The 26,040-nt window shown below is 38.8% G+C and overlaps 1 protein-coding gene across 3 annotated transcripts in view; it reads left to right on the forward strand.

The window, feature by feature from the left end:
• The first annotated feature begins 5,129 nt into the window (after positions 1-5,129).
• Positions 5,130-26,040, forward strand: part of STX18 (syntaxin 18) — a 58,027-nt gene continuing 37,116 nt past the window's right edge. The window contains exon 1 of one of the 3 annotated variants that reach the window (XM_068188671.1): positions 5,130-5,345. In XM_068188671.1, coding sequence (XP_068044772.1) covers positions 5,181-5,345 — 165 coding nt within the window. In that variant the 5' untranslated portion in view covers positions 5,130-5,180. The remainder of the gene's footprint in view (positions 5,346-26,040) is intronic. The other 2 variants (XM_068188670.1, XM_068188672.1) reach the window with 2 other exon arrangements.

A 26,040-nucleotide genomic window follows, 5' to 3' on the forward strand; every position in this document is an offset into this window, starting at 1 on the left:
ACAAACCTGCCAAAAGTGCTCTAACACCTATTTACATCTAGTTCAACTCCTGCTTCTACCAAGATAAACAAAAATACAGTCAAACACTATTTCTATGCCTCTTCCACTGGCTTTGTGGAGTTACTAAACAAACGAGAATAAAATTATTCTTTATAAGGCTACTTTGCCTGGTTTATTTCTGCTGGTTTGTGTTTTAGTGTTTGCTCACTGACAGAATAAACCACTCTGAGCTGGGGCTGTTGCAGAGCCTTCCTACACTTTCTTCCACAAGCTATTTGTTCCAATCCCTTCCCTTGTACCCACAGTAGTGCTTTGGGCAACTGTGCCATGAAAAGGGTCAGGGAGCTTAGTTGTAATAAAACCAAGCAAATATTGGGAGAATATACAGAAGCTTAGAGTCAAAAGTAATAGAACTAAAGATAACTTAATTTTGGGTACTGTAATGTCAATTAATTTGGCGTCCTCACTGGTGCTTTAGTTACTGTAAAGGCAACTGTGACAAGCCACTCTCCTGCTAATCTGCATAATATCCAGCAGATAGTGAGCCATTGCCTAACCTCAGAAATGTCCAAATGGAGCTATGGAATTACTCCAGTCCTTTGTGGGTTTGGCAAAGACCTTGTAGGATTTCTAGTGACGTATGCTGGGCCTGACTCAAATCCCAGCAATGGAAATTTCTTTGATTTGGCTTATTGTTATTTCTGACCCTGTAAATGTGGGAAGCATTCAGGCATTAAGAAAGACATTGTTTCCCTGACATATCAGTTGGTCACTGCTGTTTACATCAATTGAAACAGAATTAAAATTCCAATTTGATTTTTCCTCTTTCAAAGCACATAAAATATCATCAATTCAATGCCCGTCCAACCATCATGTTGGATGGTTTGTTATGTACACAGCAGGATTTGAGTTTCTTATGAGAAAATTGAAAAAAAATGGTCCAGATCTCATAACTCCCTTTCTCCTATCATTGTATGTAAATAACTTCAGAGAAGCTCTTTCCATTTTCTCCCCTCGTCTCCTTCACAATAATTCTTTAAATAGGTTCTTTCTACATTTTAATTTTTCTACCTTTTTTCATTTTTGTTTTACCCATCCTTTTGTAAGGGCCACCCTACCATCACTTTTGTATGTTGTTAACACGGAATCAATAGACGATCACTCTCCTGCCAATTGAACTGGTTTCTAGCAGTCAGTATTTGTGGCCATAGATAACACAAATTGCAGTTCATATCCATTCTTTCCACAAAACTTTGTTTCAATGAAGTGACCATACTTCTCTTGTACAGGTTGTACTGTCTTCCAGCCCCACTTTTAAACACTGAAGAAGATTTCTCTGCACATCCACAAAGTTGCATTTACTTTGAGTGTAAGCCAGTAAGTATGCAAGCTCTTGGCTTAAAAGTTCCAACTGTCATCAAATGGAGTTTCTCCCTTTCTGATTTGTTTTGGTTACAAATGTGCACTGTGAGCAAATTGCCTTCCTCTTGATATTCTCTCCAGTTTGCAACACTGCCATCACATAAAGAAAGTTACTGGTTTTATGCCAGGAAAAAAAAGTAGAAAATGGCCCACATGTAGTTTTCTATTGCCTGTGCCAAACTAGGACCTTTGTAACATTGGGAGGAAGTTCAGGAGCTTTATCCCTTTTGTTTGTCTTTCACACCAAAGGAAATTACAATTTGAGGAGTTACCTGTCTCTGAGACAATCCCACCAGCCCCACTTTAATGGGCACATTGATTGATAATCACAGTGAAACATAAACTCCTTTCCACTGGCAGATTTTCCTAGGACTGCCTATTAAGCAGGTAGGTATACCAAGACCTGATGATCAGTTTGCTGTCCTCACACTGCACACAAAACTGTTGTAGTTTGCAATGTCCTAATTTCTTCTCTTCCAGACATGCTCCTGTGGGGTACATCAGAGTGCACAGTGCATGTGGTCTCACCAATTTACCTGCATTGCTCCTGGTGGGACTGTAGTGCTTTGTGTGTGTTTTTGGAATTTTAATCCAACCTTAAAATCTTAAATTTCAAGGTGAGTGTTTTTAGCAATTACAGGAAGCTCCAGCATGTACCATTGAAACATATCTGCTCCAAAGTAAGCTCCAAGCTTTTAAAAGAAGGTGGCTGTGGAAGTGCAAATGACTACTGAGGAGATGCAGTTACTGTATACAGGAAGCTCGGATCAAGTTCAAATGAAAGCTCTGGGCACCAGTTCTTAGCAACTGATTTTAAAGCAGTTGTAATCTTCAAAGCTATCTATCTCTACAGCAGAGGCCCTGGGTATTATATACCTAATGAGTTAGACCATTTGAGCAACCTTCTTTCACATTAAAAAGGTACTTTAACTTTTTCTTTTGCCTGATTAACTGTTCAGTCTATTTTTGACAGATGAGATCAGCTATATAGAATTTTAATACTCTATTTCCTCTAAAATGTGTCTCTGTTTATTTCCTTGGGCTGGAATGGAAGTTTTAAGACTGTTGAGATTCAAAATTGGTTGTGCAATATTACTATTACTGTTTTGGGGGGTTTTTCAGTAACTATTGGCCACGTGCATAAAGCATAAATAAATAAGTAAAAGTAGAAATAAAGACATGATCTTGTTCCCAAAGAATTTCCAACTAAGGTCCCGTTCTAGTAAAAGAGTTATGTGTGTGCCCTGTGAGGTTCCACTGACCTCAGTGGGAGTATTCAAAGGAGTTTAATATGTGTATAAACCTTTGCAAAATTAGGAGGTAAAATATAGTGTGTCTGTTAAAATTTACTCTGCTTTAATGAACTGTAGATTCCTTTTATTGGTCAAAATATGTATAGAGTATTCCAGTTATTTTAAAGAATCTAAATATCATTAAAAAATAATTAAACTATTACTTGACAGATGCACCAATGCATTGTTTTTTTTTTCTTTTCTAAAAGCAAGAAAGGAAGGTGAACTTCAACATTTCAAAATAGCTTTCATATTGTACAGTACAATGTAAAAAAATAATACTCTAATAGGAAAAAACTCTGTAGATTCTTATCCAATGGCCACTTAAATGAGAATACTTTAAGGGAGTGTAAATCTTTGCTTCATTAAATATTGGAACAAACCATACAATTGAATGTGCACAAAACCAAAGTTTAATGCTATCACCTGTACTTTCAGGAGCATACTACCCTGGGCCAAGATGTGGCCTTCTTATTTCTACTGACAAAAACTAAACTGTGCAAGTGCCTGTGAAGAATGTGTATGTGGAATGAGTTATTAATTATGATAAGGATGACAGAACCACAGCACATGAAAATTACCTTAACAGGCAGCATTCAAGAACATCTCTCAGAAGTGTCTTCAAGGAGTTTAAGACTGATCCAGTCATTACTGAAAGTTTATTAAATGTGACTGCTCAGGTTTTGGTAACACAAGGAAAAGAAAACCCAGCAATATTAGGAAACATACCTGAAAGGATCTGATTTACTATGTGTGTGTTTCATATAGTTGTATTAAACATGTCCTTTGCTGAAGTATCATTATACTGAATTTCTTAATCTTGAAAGAGAAAGCATTTGGCTCAGAGTTCAATCAAGTACTGCTGGCATTCCTGGAATGACAACTTTAATCCCTTCATTGTCTACTTATTTAATGCCTTAAATATATTCTTGTGGTAAATCCAGCACCGAGGACAGAGACTTAAAACAGTTTTTGCCTTTAATTAGAAATACGTATCTGTACCACAACAGAAACACAATGTAAAATAGAACAATAATAACAAAGTATGAATAAATGCTAATTGCAATATAACTATGAGGAAACCACTAATATACAGCTAAGGCTGAATTGATGGGAACTGAACTGAAAGCAGAGTAGTAATCAATGTGAGAAGAAAGCCTGATATTCTGGAGTAGATAGGAAAAATAGTTCTGGTTGATTGAGTTTCACTCTGCTGGGGTGAGGCAGGATTTTGAAATTGCGTTCTTTGGAGGCTGTGTCAGGGAATGAATGTGCTTCTGGTCAGTGAAAGGACAGTTAAAAACTACACGGTGTCTGCTGGATCCCAGAGCGTTGGGTGGCACATATGTATGCCTAAGCACATTTATATAAACACTGCTACTACTTATTTGGTCAAAAGCTTTCCTCTCTGTGCCACACAGTCTCACATAGCTAGGCCACTGCACAGAACATGATAATAAAGTAGGCTCGATAACAAAGGTTATTTCACAAAGTTGATTCTGGAATCAGATTACAAACATTGTGATGCATCTTGCAGGTACTGATGTGACACTGTCCCACTGCAGCATGGCAGCAGACTGGGGGACCTGGGCAGTCAGCTTTCTCTTCTGGAGAGGAAACCATGGCTGCACACTCCAGCTGTAAGAAGGCTGCTATGCCTACACAGGGAAATGTGGTCATGGGACATACACAGAATCACAGAAACACAGAATATTCTGTGCTGGAAGGGACCCGCAAGGATCATCAGGTCCAACTCCTGGTCCACAGAGGACACCCCCAGAGTCACACCGTGTGCCTGAGAGCAGTGTCCGAGCTCTTCCTGAGCTCTGTCAGCTTCGTGCTGTGGCTGCTTCCCTGGGGAGCCTGTGCCAGTATCTACCTCTGGGAGAAGAACATTTTCTAATATCCCATCCAAACCTCCCCGACACAACTTCAGGCCATTGCCTCGGATCTCGTCCCTGTCACCACGGAGATCAGTGTCTGATCTCACGGGATGGCATTGCCTAGGGGACTCTCACACCAGCGCCTACCCCAGATCGCAGTGCGGATCTGGTTAATATGTATTAATCAACTCTAATTAACCTGCCTTGCACCAGCACTGCTTGGCTACACCTGGCAGGACGCCCTAGAGGGGGCCGTTACACCGAACATGCTCTATTTTCCGTACAGCGTTTACGCGGCGCTGGTTACACGTGCAGGCTGTGCCGGACACGTGCCGCGCCGTGCCGTGCTGTCCCGTGCCGTGCCGTGCTGTCCCTTGCCGTCCCGTGCTGTCCCTTGCCGTCCCGTGCTGTCCCGTCCCGTGCCGTGCCGTGCCGTGCCGTGCCGTCCCTCGCAGGGCGCCGTTCCCCGGCCTGGCGCGGCCGGAGCCGCTCCCGCGGCCTCCCCGCCCCTCCGCGCAGCCGGAACGCGCCGCGCGGGGCCGCGTTGCGCGGGGAAGGGCGCGCGGCGGCACCGGCGGCCGCCATGGCGGTGGACATCACCCTGCTCTTCAAGGCCAGCGTGAAGACCGTGAAGACCCGCAACAAGGCGCTGGGGGTGGCGGCGGCGGGGGACAGCGCCAGGGACGAGCTGCTCAAGCGGGGCACCGCCCGCTCCAAAAGCGACTTCACCAGCAGGGCGCGGGAGGTGGTGAGTGCAGCCCCGGGGGGAGGGCGAGGGGCAGCCGGGGCCGCCGGCAGCGGCTCCTCCCGGGCGGGCAGCCCGGCCCTCACCGCCGCCTCGGAGCTTCCAGCGCTCCCCGGGGAGAGCGGGCGGGCCCCGGAGTCCCCGCAAAGAGCCCCGGGGCAGCGCTTTCCCACACGGCTGTGGGCCGGGAGCGCGGCGTGAGAGCCGGGGCCCGGCGCTGCCGTGGCCGGCTCCGAGCCCGCCGGTCGCCCGCGTTCCCCGCGGCGCGGCTTCTCCCGGGGGCTCTGCGGGCCGCGGGCCCTCCTGCCGGGGCTGCGCTTGTGTCCGTGCGGATCCGCCGCCCCTCCGGGCCGTGCCTGCGTGCGCACGGCTGTTTCCTGCTGCCGGCTGCCACGTAACACAACGCTGCCATAGCACATGTGCTCGTCAGCGTTTGCGGTGCCGCTCCCTACGCGCTGCCTTTGGCTTGGTTGCTTCCGCTGTCACTCGGTGTGGCAGTTAAGTGCCAGCCCTAGGCAGATTACATGTACAAAGGTCATCGGAACGTTTTAAGGTTTGCAAACAAAAGCACTGAAAAGTTAAGGAATTTCAGAGATGAAAGCTGATCGGCATTAACAGCAGTCCTCAGGCCATAGTCGTTTTGTAAAAACAATTTTGTTGCATATTGTTTTCCTCCATACTGAATCAAAGGCAGGCTTTGAATAACATGTCTTTGATAAAGCACTGGACTGTATTTTGAAAAACTAAGGAACTCTGAGGAGACAGACTTACAGAATGGATTTGTGAGTTTGGGACTAAATGAGAAATGCACAAGTGGTTTACAGTAGCAGAGGAAGCACAAGGAAATCTGAGGTTTTTAAGTTCCATCTAGATACTCTTATAGCCACAGATTTATTTGTTCCTTCTGAACAAGCCTTTTGCCCCATTGTCACTAGTACTATCTCTGCATTTTGATTCCTCCTTCTCAGTTTCTGTGTCTGTATTTCAAATTATTTCCAGTCTCAGACTAGATTAATGCCAACCTCTTCCTCCCTTCTAATCTTTGCTCCCCCTTAACTTCCTGCTACCAGGGCTTCTTTGCTTTTGCCTATTCCCAAGTTTGGTTTTGTTTTTTAAAGTTCTATTCATACTCAAGCCTACCCTTACCTCCATCTTCTTGCCCTGCTGTGGTCCTGTGCAGTGATGGCATGCTATAGCCATGTCCTTTTTTTCTGCCCTGGTTCTTTGGCTTACCTCTGTTCACAGCTGCTGTTTCCTGGTAATCCCAGTATTTTCTCTGAGCTCCTCACCCTTTCTGAGTTTCCTTACTGCACTGTCCAGACAACAGAAAGAAGGACGAAGGTGTGGAGAAAAATGTCTTGTTTAATTTGTAAGAGCATCAGGTGAAGTAAACAGCTAGTGCCAAGGTGGATGAGCTGAACTGTCTGAGGGGGACAGTGGTTTTAATTAATGGTGCTTATATAAAGAAGGACTTTGGAGAAGAAGCAAAAGCTGCAATGTGTTGCTGTGTGAACACGTGGTGCCTGATGACAGCTGGTCAGCGAGAAGGAGCAAGGTGGACTGGCCTTGCTCTGTAACTCCTGTACCTTTGCGACAGTGAGCCAACAGCCCACCAGACCACAGACATTATTTTGATGTGTGAATAAAATATTGAAGCTGCAGCTAGAAGAATAAGATTTATAGTAAAATAAATAATGATTTTACCTGTTTGTTTCAGCCAAATACAGTTCAGTTTGATCATCTCTGTGTCAAACCCTCTACAGAGGGTCTAGAATAAGCTACACTTAGCCACCACTTTCTTTATGCCTTACTTGGTTGCAGAATAGAATATCTCAATTGGAAAGGACCTACCACCATCATCTACTCCAACACAATTAAGGTGTTTGAGCACTTTGATATAACTATCATACATTGAGTGTTCTCTTTCTCCTTTCTGCCCCTGAAGGACTTTTGCTGTAGGATCTGAGGTCTGTGGAAACTTCTTTGGGTTTTGACTTCTTTGTATACAGTCTCCAAGTGATGTTTAAGAGGGAAGATTGAAGGTGCTTAGTGTTTGGAGAAGAAGCTGACAAGATTGTAACCAGTAATCCTACACAGCTTCTGTATTTATGGTAAAGGTTCATTGCAACTGGGAGATAAAGTTAAAAATTCCCATTTTACATTCTCAAAGTTAACGTGATTTTTTTCAGGTGGATTGAAGGAGGTGCAGAGAATGTAGAATATAAGAGTTTTTACTTGAATCGGTATTGTGTGGGGAAGCTGGTTTAGAGATGTGTGGTCTTGATGTTTTGTGTTAATCACAAGAAAATATTTCAGCATTCTGTATTAATTTGTATTTTCTTTGAAGCTGGCTATTTTATGCTCAGGTATGCTGCATTGCTGCAATCCCTGAGGAGCTGATGGAGGTTTTTGTATTTGAGACTAAGTTCTTAACACAAGGAGCTTATCTGTTACCATGGTAATGTTAGTTGCAGAGATTGGTGTTGTTGATGATGTTATTAAACTCTTATAAAACTGTTCCATTCATATAAATCAAAGATGAATGTTATGGCTTCGAGCTGCTGAAAGGATTTTCTTTGCCCTGACATTGACCCACCACTGTTTATTTGGTTTGGGGTTTTCTTGGTCTTTCAGCTGCCAATGTACAACCATTGGGTTATCTGTAATGTGACTTATGCTTTTTTATGGTGAACATTTTTGACACCTCTCAATCTCTTCACTATCTGCATATTGACTAGGACCAGGTAAGAAATTATTGTTAAGGATCAACAGGATCCTGTAGCTACAGGAAAGCTACAGTTACAGTGACAGACTTTCCATTACTTGCAATTTATGAAAGACTTAGAATTTGTTATGTGTATGTTAGTGCTTTTTACTGAATGAAAACAAAACATGTTCTCTCTCTTAGACTTTATAGTGACATGGCTGTTTAAAATGCAGTATCCAGCGTTACTAAAGTTTGCATTTCTTCATACTTTTATATAGGCATATGTAGTTGTAGCAGTTTGATCCTGACTAGATGCCAGGTAGCACCAAAGCTGCTCTATCACTACCCTTCTCATCTGGGCAGGAGAGAGGAAATAGAATGAAAGGGTCATGGTAAGGACAGGGAGTGATCTTTCAGCAACTGGGTCATGGGCAAGACCAACTTGAGTTGGGGAAAATGAGTTTAATATATTACCAGTCAAATCAGAGGAGATTAATGAGAAATAAACCAAAATCTTAAGGACATTTTTTCCCCCACTCCTCCCATCTTCCCAGGCTGAGCTTCATTCCCAGTTCTCTACTTCCTTCCCACCAGTGGCACAGGGGGACAAGGAGTGGAGGCTGAGGTCAGTTCCTAACACTTGTCTCTGCTACTCCTTCCTCTGCAAGGGACGACTGCTCACACTGTTCCCCTGATCCAGAGGAGGGTCTCTACCACAGGAGACATTCCTCCATGAACTGCTCCAGTGTGGATCCCTCGTGGGGTCCTGCCAGCAAAACTGCTCCAGTGTGAGCTTTTCTCTCCAGAGGTCCTGCCAGGAGGCTGTGCAAACTTCCCATGGGGACACAGCAGCCTGTGGGCATCCACCTGCTCCACCATGGAGTCTCCATGGGCTGCAGGGGCACAGCTGCCTTGCTATGGTTTGCACCAGGGGCTGCAGGGGAACCTCTGCTCTGGCACCTGACGCACCTCCTGACCCTCCTTGTGCATTGACCTTGGTGTCTGCAGGGCTGTTCCTCTCACATGTTCTCATTCCTCTCTCCTGCAGCAGTTACTGCTGTGCAGTAACACTTTTTCACCCCTTTCTTAACTTGCTTATCCCAGAGGCACAGCCACTGTTCTGCTGGGCTCATCCTTGCCCAGTGGCATGTCTGTCCTGGAGACAGCTGGCATTGCCTTACTGGACATGGGGGAAGGTTCTGGCAGCTTCTTACAGAAACCACCCCTGTAGCCCCCCCACTACCAAAACCTTGCCACACAAATCCAATACATTTGTTCCCTGGTATGGTGTCAGGTTTGGGATTAAGCTAAATGATTGGAGAATTTTAAAGATTAGAGCAAAAGTATTTAAGTAAAAAAAATGGGCTTGCAGTAAGTGCTCAGTGACAAACATAAGCAGTTCAGACCCCCAGTTTATGTGACACTGGTTCACACCTTTACAGTGCCTTAAATCTGTTGTTTTGGATGTTTTAAAAGATTGTCAGTTTTGCAAAGTATTTGGCATTTGAGCTGCTGTTTTAGGACAGCATTAGGAAATGTGACTCCTAAAGGCCTTCCCTTTTACTTTATTATGGCAAGTATGAGCAATTGGGAATATCATCTGTCAAATATACTTCTTAGATATTTGAAAATATAGAAGGAACAAGAACTTTTTATGATTGCTGACTGTTCAATTTGTGTTGGAGAAATGGAATCAAGGCTGATACAGCCTATAAACAGAAATAAATATAAATGAATGGTCAAGCAGGATTTCATGGTGGATTTAATTGCAGTCTTAAATAAAATCTGTTTTGCTTTGGGAAATTATTTTCTTTAAGTTTTCACAAAAAGATAAGAATTGAAGAGTTGGAACACGAATTATTCAAAAACAATATCAGGCATATCTGAAGAAATATCCTTGAGAATGGAAAATTTGAAAGTTTAAATGCTTCTAAATCTTTAAGTGCAAAATTTCAGAATGATCAAATGTCCATGTTTGAAGCTGTTGAACACATAAGGATGCCAGATTCATGAGGCTTCAACATCTGTTATTCATATAAGTTCTGCATATGGATTCTGTAGGATGATTAACTGATTCTTCAAAAAAATAATGGTACAATAGGCCAATACTCACACAAAAATTATGTTCAGCTGCTCTGTACAAATGTGTAATGAGGAGGAAAAATCCCCACATAAAACTTGTCTCCAAAACTAGTTCTTGTGAAAGCCAGAACAAATGACATTGCATATAAATTTTAAGCAAACCTTTTAATTACAAGGCCACTTGACTTCTGTAGGACATTGCTTTGGCTACACATAGGGCAGTGGTGACTTGATAATTTTATTTTATTTTTTAATTTTATATGTGAAACAGCTATTCACATGTACCTGTGAAAGTCCAACTTATTTCATTGTTTGGAATGCAACCTATTGGTTAATTTAAAATAGCAATGGTATTAGAAGAGATGGAGAGCTAGTTGTTTGTCCTTGGTGCCAGATTTGAGATATTCCTGCACATCTTTGTGCAGACTGGGATTTAGAGCATTCCCCTCGGACAGAAAAGGGTAGGAGTGTTTGTATATGGAGTTACAGTTTATTCAATGCCACTGTCACTGCATTAAATAAAGCCTAAAAAAGGCATGGGAAACGCCCAAACCGGGAGCTGGTCCCCCAAACTGGCTATAGAGGACCACCTTGAATAGCATGATGTAATTGCTGACATAGGACAACTAAAAGAGAGTGTTTTTAAACATATATACTTTCTGATCCCTTTCAGAGTGTTCAGGATTATTTGAAGAGGTACCAAGAATAAAATTGAGCCACTGAAATAGTGTAATGTACACAGTGCTAGTAGAGAAAGACAAGACCCTAACTGGAAAATTTCTAGGTGTTTACAAATAGAAAGTTTGAAAAATATTAGTCAATGAAATCTAGAGATCTAGATTTCAGAGGATTCCTCATGCTTAATAGAATTCTAATATGATAAGAAAAAAGTTGACTTTCAGACTGGGAGGTCCACAGGCTTTTCTACTGCCTGCTGGTTTCAAATAGATCATAACTTCAGGGAGTGTCAGGTACCAATGTGCTGATGCTGGGAGTAACACCATTCCTGTTCTAAAAGTGAAAGGTATAGAAAAATAAAAATGCCAAATATTAAATGTTTTATTGGCATATACTGTAATTATTATGATGCTGGTTCTGAGTCAAGTTCAGGTTGGTGACTCCACAAGTCAGGTTATATATGAGCTTTTCAAAAGACTGGGAAATGTCCAAAATAATGAAGTAGTCAGTTTGCTGTATTAACTTTTACAGGATGGGACATGTATTCTCCAGGTCTAAAACAGAACTGAAAAGGAATTAATCCTTAAAACTTCCATATCCAAGAGTGGGCTAACTGTGGGCTAACACAGGCAGAGCTCCAAAGACTGCATGGTCATCTGGTGATCTCCTTCTGTTGTAATTGAATAGCTGATACTTACCAGTGCTATGAGGAAAATGGCCAAAATTGGCTAAAGTTGTGTGCTTTAATGATTTTGGGTTTATACTCCAACTAAAAAATTATAACCTGATTTAATAAGGCTATGTAATAAGATTTTTTGACTCTACAGATTGTGTAAGAATAACTCCCATGAGAGAATATTTGGATGCAGGGGAAATACATACTGTTTGTGGTGTAGCCAAATTAAAGTCTTTATTAGAAATGAATGACTGCTAAATTTTGGACAGTGAGTGATATTTCAGTTCACTTAACTTTTAATGAGAGCTAATTTCTATTAAATTGGGCCCATTGCTGAGGTCATTAGGATTAATTCCTTCTTCTCTCATGAACAGTTAATGAACAGTTGCTCTTTCCCCCAAAGTTCACCGATGATGTTACATTTTGTACTTATTTACATGCACATGCGTTTCCCTCCCCCATGTTGTAGGCAGAAAATACAATTTTAAACTGTACTTTTTCAAATAGGGAGTTGCAGTGTACTACTGCCTAATATCTCAGATTTATCTCTTCCCCTGTGCAAATTACAGTTAATGTTAGTTTTTTGTTATGAGCATTTATTGGTTTTACTTCTCATTTCCTTCATCGTTGTTAGAGAAGTTTAGTCTGAGAGATGTAAGGGAAAGACAATAATTTCAATTAGTAGATGAGACATATGTAAAAAGCTGGTTAAGGAAGTAGCAAAATAAAGATTGGGGAAAAAAAACTTGGAGAAGAATGAAATGCTGACCTTGTTCAGTACATTAGGACTAAATGCCAAATCACTAATGTTCCCCATGTGATGCTTCTGGTTTTAGGAAAAGTTACTTCAAAAACAGTGAGGAGGGTATTGGCTGGCCTTGGGGAAAAGTTATGAACTCCTACATTTTGAGAAATGTCAGTGCAAATGTCTGTCATTGTTTCCCCCTGCTTTGTTTGTTTGTTTTAAAGTACATTTCCAACTCCATGGGAATTATTTTTTGAATTTAACAGAACAGCAGGATTGAAAGTTGGCTTGGGAGACAACTTTCCTTAGTGGCCTGTTAATTTTGTTTTGACTAACTGGACCTCATGTGGTGCTGAGGAGTCCAAAAGTATCTAACACTGCAGTTCCCATTTTGAGGATGTTGTCTTCGTCCTCACCTCACCTCCTTCCAGGCTGGTTGTGGGAGGTTCTTTCCTGGCTTGGAGTTGGAGGAATTGTTGTTTCCTGCAGCTGGTAACTACAAACTCTTTCCTGACTCTGGTGTTCAGTTAAGCTGATGCCTTTTGCAAGTTTTTGCTTTTTCATCCTGCCACAAATAAGGATAACATTTGTAGAAGTTTGTAGAACACGGGGAAGTGGAAGAAAGCTGAGGTTTATCATAGATAGACTCCTTATTTTCTTAAACAAAATTTACATTAGCATAACCTCTGAAGGAGAAAGATGGGCTAGGGGCAAGGTGTTGGGCCTTGAGGTGTCTGAAAAGCTGGAGAGGTACAGTGGAAAAGATAGACAACAGAAAGTGTGCAGGCATAGCTGGAAGAAAATGGAATGATCGAGGTTGTCGAATGTTAGAGGTAGAAATATGAGTTAAAAAAAAAGAAAGAATGAATATCAGGAAATGATATGAGGTTGTGATATCGTTCATCTAAATAGGGAAGAAAGAAAGGGAAGTGGACGGGAGAAAAAAGCTGGGACTTGAATATTTTCAGGTTACTGAATTTAACTGATGCATTTATACTTTTTGGTGTTTCACTGAGTTCTTTATCAAAGATTTTTGAGCAAGAACAGCTCATTATTTTAAGTACTTTGATGCACTGACATTGCTACAAGCTTTGGGCTCTATATTTATATATTTTGAAATATAATCTCTTGTTTGGGACAGAAATGAACATAAAAATAAGCAAACACAAAAGAATATCGGTATGATTTGTTAAGTGATGCAACTGTGGGGTTTATTTTCCAGCTATTAATACTGAGGTCAAAATAAAGCTAATTTCCCTGGAAGTTGGTAACTTTAAGGTGTCTGATTATTCTCCTCCTCTGCTTTTTTGAAAATAGAATAAGTTTGGTGGATAGCAGCCCAGAGAAGGTCTTAGCTGTGACTCTTCCCAGTATCTTGCAGTCTTTCTGTGCGTATGGTGCATCCTGCTTCTTCAGTTAGGTAGAGACAATGTTCTTGGACACTGGAAGAGTAACTTCTTTTGATATCTTCTGCTAAATCGAGTCTGTGCTAAGGAGTTTTCTCCTCTGTGACAACTGTCAAACAATTTCTGAGTCATCACATACGTTAATGGGTTTAAACTCTGAAGCGTGTTGAAATATTAATAAAATGGGGAGATACTGTTATTTAGGATGAAAATTACGCTTCACAAAAAAGTTTAATCTCAGAGAAGAGCTATTTGAAAGCAAAAGGGTGTTTGACTTCTCACAAAAATTGGTTACATATCATTGCTTTCAATGAGTAGTACTCACACTTGAGTTTTTGCTAATTGAGACTCATTTTGGTCATCAGGTTTAGTTATTGCTGTAATGCTGAGCTTGTGATATTTTGGTAATGAGTCGATTAAAGTTTTGTGTGTTTCACCATAGATAAAAGGATAAAATTTTTCAGTGAAAGATTATGTAATTATATGCTCTGTCTTTGAAACTTCAGTCCCCTATACTTGAAAATATTTTTCAGACTGGCAAATATGAAAACCTGGCATGATGGCTTCAGCAGTGAGAGCAATTAAGGGGTGAAAATTGGAGGTATGAATAATTTCCAGTAATTCGAGGAAAATGTTCAAGAGTGTTAAAAATATTACACTCTGGTATAATTGCATAGAATGTTAAATGATGGATACTTTTTTGAAAATGCAAGTTTCCTGGCTTCAGGGTGGTTTGTCAAAACTTTCTGTCTGGCAAAAAATTCCATTTTACAGTGATCAAGTGTTTGTTGTCCCTTTTTACCCTTTCATTCTGACTCTGCCTTCTCTTCTGATGGAGGTTGATGAGACCTGTAGAAAAGTGCATGTGCTGCATTGACTCAAATTTGCATCTATTACATATCTTCAGGTATTGTCCAGCATTTGAAAAGCAAAGAAAACAAAAACCAGATACAATTAAATGTAATCCAACTTGCTTTCACTCTTTGATTTTCCACTATTAATGGATTGCTTGTCATTTCACACTGGATTTTTTTTGTGTACTTTTAAACAGTTTTGAATGTGGAGGCAGTCTCACAGTTCTAAATTGAATACTTCATTTCTGTATAGAAATTTCTGTAGATGCAACTGACTGGTGTTTCCTACCTCTGTAATTTTTCAGCTGTGTAGGAAGAGTGAACTGGTTTTCAAATGAGTGTTGGTGGAGGTTCTGTGAGGATATCCATAAGCTCTCAAATGTTACGTTGGTTAGTGGTGGAAGGTAAGAGAAGGGGTCTTGGTTTTACTCCTAAATTTATTCAACCTCTAATATAAAGTGTTATTCTAATATTCTGACTAGAATAACTATAATTTTAATAAGGTCATTCCATAAATTGTTTTATTTTTCTTATGGTAAAAAAACCTAAGGCCTCCAGTGTTCGGCCAAGGTGAGAGTAAAATCTCACTCTATTTAGAAGACCAGAAATAATCTTGCTGCAGGACTTGTAGGGATTCCTGGACTGAAATACACACCTGAGGTGTGTCAGGTAAAAGAGGAGGTGTGAAGGGAGCCGCACATGAGTGCTGAGGACTCCTCACTGCCTCTTAGGCAGCAGCGTGCCTGTGAGTGCAGAGTAGCCAGAGTTACCAGCCTCCAGAAAAGGGGAGAGTTGATTAAAAAGGTAGGAAAACAGGAGTTTGTCACTTACGGGTTGAAACCAAGGTGTTTGCTGTTTTGGGGAGAAAAACTCTTGGAGTTCTGAGTTACTCTCAGACTCTTGGCGTTCTGAGTTACAGAAGTCTTGTGTCATCTGCTGGTTTTCAGACTGACATGTAAAATCTGGACATAATTGCATGATGGAAATTTTTTCTTGACTATTTTCAGATGATTTGGATGTTTGGAAAAACAAATTTGAATTCCCAGGACTTCTGAGATTTCTCTCTCTTAAAAATTTCTAGCCTTCCTTTGAGAGTTTTTGGCTGAGCTAGTGGTCTCACTTTTCCCCTGTCTCCAATTTAACAAGTTTTGTTTCCTGCTTTTGCTCTAGTTCTTTCCTGGAAAAGAAGGAAAACATTGTGTGAGCTGTAGAAGAACGTACTGCCCTTAGGAAGCTTTGTGTGTAACATACAGCATGTTATACATGGTATCTGCCTTTTTTATTACTTGTTCACTTATATTAAAATAAACACAGATAGCAAGCAGGCGTGAAAGACAAACATGTAGTGGTGATGAAAACCGTTTAATGATTAGTAGAGAAACATATTTATTGAAAATAAAAACCATGTCTAAAGGCTGTAATGATGACTTCTTGAAACACTACCATGTTGTGGTATTTGCAGTGCTGTATGTCCTGTACAGTAGATATTGTTTAAAATTGCTTGGGAACTGGAGCTTGCAATAGTGAGCTTGGAATGTCCTGCAGATAATTAAGTTGTGGTCAGGCCTTACAAAAATAAAAAGTTCCCGAACTATGATTTTATAAACATGCTACAATAACATTTCTTTATATTTAACAGTTTCTTATAGAAAGCTGATACTCTCACAAGGCATTGACTAAAGGTAAAACATCAAGAAAGAAAAAATATTAAATTAAAACTTCACTTAGGATGTTGACAGTTGGCTTGTAATATTAAACAGATGTGTGTGTTCTTAGGATATTCTTCTTTCAGAACCTTGTTGCATACTAGTTTTCAAGTGACAGGTACAAATTTTTGATTAATTTAAAATTCTTCTTTTTTCAATTGTCTTTGTTATATGTTATTTTCTTTGGGTCTGTTCAGCTGGACAATGTGATGCCAGCTGCAGTTTCTGCCATGATATTTGAGGGAAAGTGTTCCTTTGTGTAAGCTTAAGTTGAGGCATTCCTCATTCAACGATATAGAAAAATTATTGCATATATGCAAGTGTACATGTATGAAATACATGTAGGTATTTCTTGGGCATGATATTACCGTTGCATGTGTAAGAGTGGCATTTATTGGTTCTGGTTGTGGCTGTGGTAGGGCATAATTGGGCATTTTCGGTCCTACTAAGTATTGCACATAGAAGCCAATACCAAAATAAGGGAACCTAAGTTTTTATAAGATGTAGGTTTAATGAAACATAGAGGGAATGATCACTTGAAGGGAAAATGTATAGCACTATTAAAATGACAAAATGTTGTGTCCAGCTCTGATGTCAGCCTTTTTCAGAAGTGTGGTAGTGGTGGGATGTTGGCTTTGTTGGGTTTTGGGGTTTTCTTTTAACAGAAAGAGCCACAAGAATGATCTAAAGTCTGAAAAAAATCTACCTTGTTGTGAGAAATCCTTTAACCTTATTTTGTTACAACACATGATCACAAGTAAAAAACTCTGATTTTTTATGGATCCTATGAACAGCAAAATAAGATACGGTGCGGCAAGTAGGATGCATTATTTGAGGTGTGATTCAGCTGATCCTTGATTTGGTAAATTCTGCATCACTTGAAATCTCTTAAGTCAAGTGCATGTATTTCAAAATACACATGGTACTCAACAAGTAATGCACCAGTTAATGCACATAGAGGGCTCTGGAATTCTTTTTTACGTATGGGACACTGCTTCATACCAAAGCAAGGAATTGGATACTGGTTTTCCAGATCCCAGACTACTGCTCCAGTGACCTGTGTCTCTGATCAGTCTGACCTTGGACTGTGCAAATGTATGAATGTTCTCTCTTCGTTTTTAATAATAAATGAACTTACAGGAAACAAATAATGCTAGAGTATTTCTAAAATAAAATAGCTGTATTTGACTTCACAGGGTGCTTAATCTACCACAGAAGTTTGTTGCTGTGAAGTAAACAACCACTTTTTAATGTTTGGTTTTTGTTTTTTTTATTGTCAGATTTCTTCTCCACAGATTTCAGAGGATGAGTGATGTACAAAGATGGTTTGTTTATATATATATGTATAATTTTTTTTAGGACTGAAGGAATCAATGTGAGGTGATTGTTGATTAAATAGTGCCACATCGCTGTAGTCTGCATACCGACTGTTTAATATACATGAATAGGATATCTTCTTTTTAAAAAAATTGTATGAAGACACAATTATACAACATAATGTGAGTGAGACTAGCTTGTAAGAATACACTTTATTTTTCTTGATGATGTTGCTTTCAGTTCCCAAATTTTTTAGCTCATTGTGGAATCCATTAAAGTATAGATGGGAAATACTTACGAGAGCTCAGATACTGTTTCTTATGGGTTTTAATATGATGTAAAGGACTATACAGCAAATACTTATTACAGATAGTGAAAATGTGAAGGAGAAGGAAAAATATCAAAGAGCTAATTAGTTAGTTGGTCTAAAATGTGACCTAGTGTAACTTCTTACTATTCTATTTATTTTCTGCCATGTTACAGCACACAGAATGCGTGGTGCTGTGGCCTGGCTATTTCACTTATTGACCATTTCTTCACAATTTATTGTCTAAAAAATTATAGTAGTTTCAGGAATAGTATGTGGATTTCCACAATACATTTGAAATACTTACAGTTTTATTTTTTAGGGGAAATAAGGCATGTGTATTTTTTGAAGGAAACTTTTTGTTGCTTACGAGGAAGGAGAAGAAGCCTTTTCTATATAGTTCATAAGTAAAGATTGAGACTTAACTGAACTATGCACCTCATGCAGATTCTATATGTGAGTATTATTTAAATTTTAAAGAAATACATTAAAAGCATCTATTAGAGATGTGGGGGAAGAAGATAATACAAATATTAATGGATTTTGCCTTTTGAGTAAAATTACATGCTTGTTTCAAAGACCACTTTTATTTGCTTATACATGGTTGCTACTAATGCTCTTACATTTAAAAAAGACCTTATTATTGCAGAAACCCATAGTCTGCTTGCAGGCATTTTATAATTGAAGAGTTTTGAACAAACTGGTTTGCATCAATCAGTTCTTAAAATGCAGCAGAACAAGTTTATTTTTTCAGTGAGACTTATAAGTTGTGGTGGTAATTCTGTGCAGCCTGATGGTGATGGACAGGATCTTCTGTCTGAGGAGGCACACAAATAATTTGGTTATTAGAATGTATCTTTCTGCTGGGGCTTTGTGGTGGTTGGTTCTGCCTTCAGGTTTTGTTCCTCTTTTGGACGACTTTGAAATAATATGAATAAAATATGAATCATGGAAATTGCATGAGATAACATATTTTTGATTAGCCCACTCGGAGACAAAGGTTATTATATTAACATAGCTCCAATTATCCTTATTGCCAGTGCTTGAATACTGAGGCTCTGGCAGAACAGCTCTATAGGTTTATGTCTAGATATAGATCCTACAAAGATAACTTGTTTGACTGAGACTGTTGTCAGTGAGATACTGTTCTTTTAAACACAAATGTATGTTTTAACAAAAAAATATTTTCTTATTGGAATTTTATAAGGAAGAGGATTGTTGTAATACAAAGAAACTGAAACTCTTGAATAGTATGTTTTTTGGAATTAAGTTTCCTACCTCTTTTAAGACTGTGAACTGAACTATTATATTGCCTTCTGATTGCATGGTGTGTTTTCTGCTTTAAATTGCTATTACAGTAGCTCTGAGAGTCCCTAACTCAGAGCAGAGCTAGATTCCCTTTGCAGAGTGTTTGAACTGTTAACTAGGCAAGACATTGAATGATGCAAGATGAAATCCTGGTTGTACTGAAACAGGCTGCAGAGTTATGGTTGATTTAATTGAAGAAAATACTATGCAAAAAATTCTTAGCTGAGTGAAAGTTTAATGCTTGCTCATTGTTTGTTCTACATTTTGTCTTGACTAAGAATGAGGATGAAGGCTCAAATAAGAGATTGTGGAAAAAGAAGTCTTCTCAAGTGTTCTTAAGGATTTTTTATTAAGATGTATTCATCTTCTATCTTCTGCAAGAAATGAACTGATTTAGTTGAGACTATTCAAATATTATTCACTTGGGTCCTAAGAGAGCATTCCCCAAATAGAAAGGCATTAAAAGTAAGGACATTTCTAATTTGTGTCACTTGTTTGTATTTCTAAAGATATGCTGTATCCGAAATCAAAATAATTCTGAAAATATTTATGCATAACAGTTGTTGAGTAAAACTAGCAATTTTCAGGAAAAATGTAGTTTTGAAATTCTCTCTGAGTTGTAGCAATTAACCTACATGCACATTTATAATTCTAGAAAATGGACAGCATATTACATTCAAAGACTGGATCTGATAGACTCAAATTGCTTAAAACATCAGTTATTGAAGATGTCCCCCTGGGACTTTGAGAAACTATTTAACAGATGAAAGTGCATTTTGAAAAGTCTGACCTTACAGGCAATCATAAAATGAATCAAAACAGTTCTTTCCTCCCCTGAAATGTACAGAGCCCATCTGTATCTAATCCAGTAATTATAGACTGAGTTCAATTACCTTTTCAAACTTGGAGCAGACTGGAGACTAGGCAGTGAACAAACATAGGGTTTTGTCTAGACCTCAATTGACCACAGTCTAAAACTTGAATTTATATCTAATTTTATTTTTAGTGTAGCTTGATAGTTTTTAAAGGTTTTATTTTGCTACCTAGTTGCTAGATCATGAAGGTTTTTATTGTTGACTTAGTGTTTGTGGCAACATTTTTTTGTTCCGGTGAAGTGAATGAAGTGGCACTAAGTCCAAAGAGTTTACTGTATAAATAATTTTAAATTTTTAAAAAGTGGATTATACAGGTCTTCTGAGTCTCTAATATTGCCACAATCAAATTATGAAAGAATCTGAACAGAGTTATGTAATTTAATGTCTGTACTCATATCCATATATTTAATATTCAGATTGAAACACCCGCCTTTGATATCTTTGGCTCTTTTAGAAAAATGGACATCAACTATTTGACTGCAATATTATCAGTAGTTGACACAGATTAGGAGCTGTGCTGAAAATAGATTTTCAATTATTTTTTTCATTTATTTCAGTTAAAGCAAGTAAACTGTCTGTTCAGCCACAGTCAGTGTTAGAGAATACATACACAGCTACAAGTCTTAGCAGTTAGTGTAAGTTATCACTTTGACCACCAAGTTGAAGCTCAGGCATCTTTTAAGATTGTCCCACAAGCAGAACAAACCACATAATATATAATAGAATATACATCTTGATGAGACGAATCTCGTGCTGCATTCACTGTCTGACATAATGTTTCCAACATGGTGTTGTTACTCCTTCTAGGGCAGCTCTGAGCAGCCTTCTCTTGGCACACGTTCTTCACAACAAAGCAGTGTAGTTTGCAGAGCTCACTGCAGTGCACAGGACTGGGGTTGTTACAGGAGAGCATTTCCTATCTCTTGGGTAGCAGTGGAGGAGCAATGATTAAGGACAGAATAAATGCTTTATTTTTAACTTTTAATTGTGCAGTGTGCTTTTGACAGAATGGTGTTTCTTGGCAAGTGAAGCCTATGATAATTAGTGCCTTTAGTTTAACTTACTTATTCTTAATAATAATCAGTATTTGTGGCAGTTGCTGTAATTAGTTAAGAATGTGGTTCATGGTGACTTCCAAGTCAACACGTATTTGATGAATAAGGCACACTGTTCCAGTAAGTAGTAAATTTGACATGACAAGCCGGAGTCTTTTGATGTTTAATTGGCTTTCCGTGTAACACTCGAGGAAAAAAATGATCTAATGAATGTTGCGTTGACCATAAAGCTGAAGCCCAAGAGATTGCATGGAATGTATTTTGTCTCCATATTTTGTAAGCATGGGAAAAGCTTTCTAATATTTCTGTTTTGGCATGGTTTTTTAGGTGGGAGGTGTTTGCTTGGTTTGGTTTTTTAGTGTATAGTAGTTTTCTGGATGAATGATACTGTTCTGAAGAGGTAATATGGAAATGTATAAAATTATATTCATAATCTTAAAGCAAAATTTGTAATAGTATATTATCAGGAAATGTATGTAACATCAGTCTGGTTTGTTGTTTTGGTTTTTTCCCCCTCTTTAAAAGGAAGGACTGTCATGCACTCAGAAGTCAGGAGATCCAATTTAAAATTTCAGTCCTTCATCAAAATCCTATTTACAAAAGCATTGGGAAGTTCTTTATTTCTCCCTGGCTTAACTCCACATCAGGAGCCAAGAAGACCTTTCAGCTGTTGCTAATAGCAAATGTCATCATCTGTTCCCCAATCACATTTATATTAGTAGATTTATCATAGAAGATACGACCATAATCTGCTTCCAGTAAGTCCCCTACCATTCGCTTTTCTTCCTCCTTACTGTTATGACCATAAGAAATAAAAGTCACCTAGAAATTCTATTTAAGTTTATGCAGCCATAGAATGTACCACCAGACTGCAGTGGAAAGTAGGGATGGTTGATGTAAGTTTCTGAATTTTTAATAATTCCATGTTACAGTTTCATAGGAAAAATCTGCTATGACCAGGATGCTATGACCTGTGACCTGCAGGTTACCTGAAATAAAGACTAGATTTACCACTGTGTTTATTCCGATCTGGATAATTTTAATTCTAAGGGGTAGTGACACTACTGACCCCGAATTCTAAGGCCACTAACAGTAATTTAAGAATTATGCTGGCTGCAATAGACAGAATTTGTGTTACAGGAAAAGAGACTATTTCGTAGTCTCAAGATTTTTCATGACCACATCAAATGTTTTTCCCAAGTGATTGGTTGGTTCAGTTGCATCTCTTTGCTCATTAGAAAAAGGACTTTGTTTTGTGACTGTTCCAAGAATCTACTGTTGATTTTCAGTTCCATTCTGAAAACTGCGTGATAGATTTTCTGCTGTGTGCATTGCATACACTATACTTGTAGTGCAAGATAAACAGTATTAAAAAAAAAACTGTGTTTTTAGTTTAATGGGAAATTTTAAAAGTGAAAGCATTTGTCCTTTGTCCTCAGTGGGTATTTGTGTGTCGGCTGGTTTCAAACCAGATCACTGGAGTCAGCTCCTGTAATTGTTTGTGTCCCCTGCCTCGGAGCAGGCGCTCCAAACCCAGCGGAGAGCACGCATCTCTTAGCTGCCTCTGTTCAAGGAACTGCATTGAATTTGCCCTGTAAGATAATTTTTAAATCTAAAGGGAACATTAACTTTATTATAATCCCTGGTATTAACTTTGGAAAAAAATTGAGGTTCTTCAGGAGTCACCCTATTTTCTCCTGTTTCACTTATTTGAAAGAAGTAACTTTATTTTGCCTTCATTTGTACCTTCCAACTCTTATGTTTTTGATGTGTGCTTTTCTTTCTGGCTCTGTGTATTGTATTTTGTTAGGTTTCTGTTGAAATCTCTCACAATTTTAGTGTCATTGATTTCTCACAGTTGGTATTCTTAAGTTGCACTCCATTTGATTCCTTTGTTACTATATTTATTTTCTGATTTTTTGGCTGATTTTCTGTACATTTCAGAATTAGTAAACGCTTGTTTATTTAAGTGGTAAGAAATGGTTAACTACAAGAAGGATAATTTGGTTGCCCACCTAGTCAGTTGTTTTACTTTCTGCAGAAGAAGGGAGGTTTTTTTCTCTTGTTGCTGTCTGATTTGTTGTATAAGACAAAGGAACTCAAAGTGCCTTCCATGTGAAGCTTAATCTTTATGAATAAGTTTTCTTTTGTCTTTTTTTTCCTGTCTTGTCCAGCAAATGCTTTTTGGACTTTTTCCTTTTCTTGACTCCATTTGTGACATTAATTAGTATTAATAATGGCTACTAATTAAGCAATAAAAAGATGCTTGCAGTTATTAAACTTATGCTTTTAAAAAATTTTCCTAAAGTGGAAAGTCCTCAAATAATTTTAAATAAAAGAAAAATTATGTTGTGTTACTTAAGCTATGTAAGAAGTCACAATACAGCTAATTTGATACAGTGCAACGAGGTAGAACTAAACAAAGTTATGTGAGTAAAACTTTCTACTTAGACGTGGGTTTATTTTCCTTCTCTTTATTTTTCTATCCTTACTCAGTTTTGTCTCTTCCATGCTTATTGATGCTGTAGTCAGACAGACACTGGAGTTGCTTATGCAGGAACTACATTTGAACTGCTCTGTAGGGGACGGAAGAACATTCAGGACAAAAAAGATGAAATATCTTCAAACTAGTTTAGATATCCTGACTTTAAGGATACACTGCTCCTATACACTCTGTTCAACAATATGCTTTTCCATTGGTATGACATTAGAGCTACAGGCATTTGAAATTATTTTGTGTTTCTGTGGGGAAAATTGTTGTTTTGGAATGCTCTGGTTCTAGTGCTGATGTGCCAAGGAGTAGAACATGTTATTAAAACAAGAGGTTAGGTTAACCCTCTCATTGCTAGCATATGTATAGCATAAAGTGTTTAGTTTAGGCTATTTTGAACACTTTCAAGGAGAATATTTTACATCCTAAGAGATTTAATAATTGGTTTGGGAGTTTGTTTCTTTCCCCTTTAAGTGTGGTGTTTGGGGTTTTTTTCTTTTGTTTTGGTTTATTACCCAAAATAAGAGTCCTGCTCTTCTAATACATGGTAGGCTCTTGTGTCTCTGATATCCATCTTTCATTTGCACTGTAATTATATTTACTGCTTTAGCTTGGGTACACCTTACTTGTCATGTTTTTTCACTCTTTACTTCAAACCATACCCTTCTGCTTCTCTTTTCTCTTCCCCCTTCCATCTGCAATTCTTCCCTTCCTTCACTTCTCAGTGTTTCTCTTATTTTTCCACACTTGTGCCACAATGAGCTTTACCAGCTCCTGTTCCATTTATTCACACAGTCAGGTATCTGTTGACATTTACCACTTAATCTTGACCAGTCTCTGTATGATAAATTCTCTTGCTAGTATTAAGTTTTCGTGTTCTAATTGTGATTCATAGCTCTAACATTTTCATCTTAAAGCTGCTAGTGAGATAGCTCCTCAGCAGGGAGGTACTTCATGTTTACCTTTCTCTCTTCCTAAACTCATGCCAGTGCGTGAGCAGACTACTGAAATACTGATGAAATGTATTTCACTAATACTGACTCATCTGTAATGCAGAGCAGAGCTGTGGAGCAGTGGCATGACATTTGTTAAATCAGGTGTTCATAACCCAAATAGAAACTGGAAAATGTAGTATGACTTCTGTCCTTGATATGAGAGACTGTTCACTAATTCATATGAGCTGTGAAACATTGTGGCAAATTGCAGTAGCATTTTAGCCTAACCTTGAGTGAAAACTGTACACAAACCAGTATCCATCTTACAAGAGACACTTCATATGCTTGTCTGCTGAAATACAAGTATTTTTCATCCCGTTGTTCTATTATTTGCCCACACAATGCAGTAGCATTTACCTACTGCAACCCAACCTGGGCAATCTATTGATTATAGTAAAAGACAGAGGTAACACTGATTTTCTTACTGTGTATGGGTTGGTGAGATAACAGTGAAACTGTTTCATAGACACTGAGTATTAGCACAAAACACCTTAGAAAGTTTTATAGCTTAGTCTGTAAACTCCTGGACAGTTTGTGTGTGTTTACTTCTTGACATGGTGGTGGTTTACTTACCTGATGGTTCCTTCTTGCTCTACATGCTACAGCAACGGCCTTATGTGTATCAGCAGAAGGTTGTGAAAGGAAGGTCTCTATGAAATTGGTAGCATCTCTGAACTGTTTGTGCCCCAAACTGTTGAAAAACTGTGATGTTTCCTATGAAATAAGAAGTCAAAGGAAAGTAGTTCCTGTTTTATTCTCTCTAACAGAGTGTTTCAAGTAAGTGTTCAAAAGTGTTCAGAATGTTCAAAATGAGAACTCAAATTCATTTTGCAGAGTAATTATTTTAATGGATTTTTGTCTTCTGAAGCTCTTCTGATTCATCAGAGTTTACAGAGTAAGCACAGTCTTTTTCATTGCACTGGTGGTTTCTGTGATCTTATGTGTACTTAGGTGCTGGATAGCCAATGCAGCTCTTACTGCAAAGTCCTTGTGAACAGGAATCTCTCAATAAACACATGTCAGTGTCTCTCCCACCACCTTGTTTCCTAAGATTGTCTCACAGCTGGCTGGGCACTTAGTAATTTCAGAATGGAGACCGTGTTCCTTTCCTGAGCAGCCATGAGGATAATGCTGTAGTTTCCAGCCCTCTCTTCTTGGAGACCCTTTGGAGTTCAGTGCTGATTGGAACCGCAGACTTAATGCAGCAGTATACAGTGTTGGTATGTCCCAGTACAGATGCCATTTCATTTTATTTCAGCCAACCCGTTTGTTTCCTTTTCTTGTGTGTCTTGGTTTTGCCTTAGTTTTTGTTTGTTTCTGTTTCTCTTCCTATTTATCCATTGTATGTTTTCTTTTCTGTTTATGTGTACCATCAAAAAGCCAGCTATTATGTGAAGTTGTGGGTTCCTATGAATTTGAGACTTTCTAGAGATAAAACACTTCCAGAAATTAGTAATATGTTGCAGGCAATGGTAGCCAATTACAGGATACAGGTC

This window comes from Anomalospiza imberbis, chromosome 4 (assembly GCF_031753505.1).
Source record: "Anomalospiza imberbis isolate Cuckoo-Finch-1a 21T00152 chromosome 4, ASM3175350v1, whole genome shotgun sequence".
Classification (NCBI taxonomy): Eukaryota; Metazoa; Chordata; class Aves; order Passeriformes; family Viduidae; genus Anomalospiza; species Anomalospiza imberbis.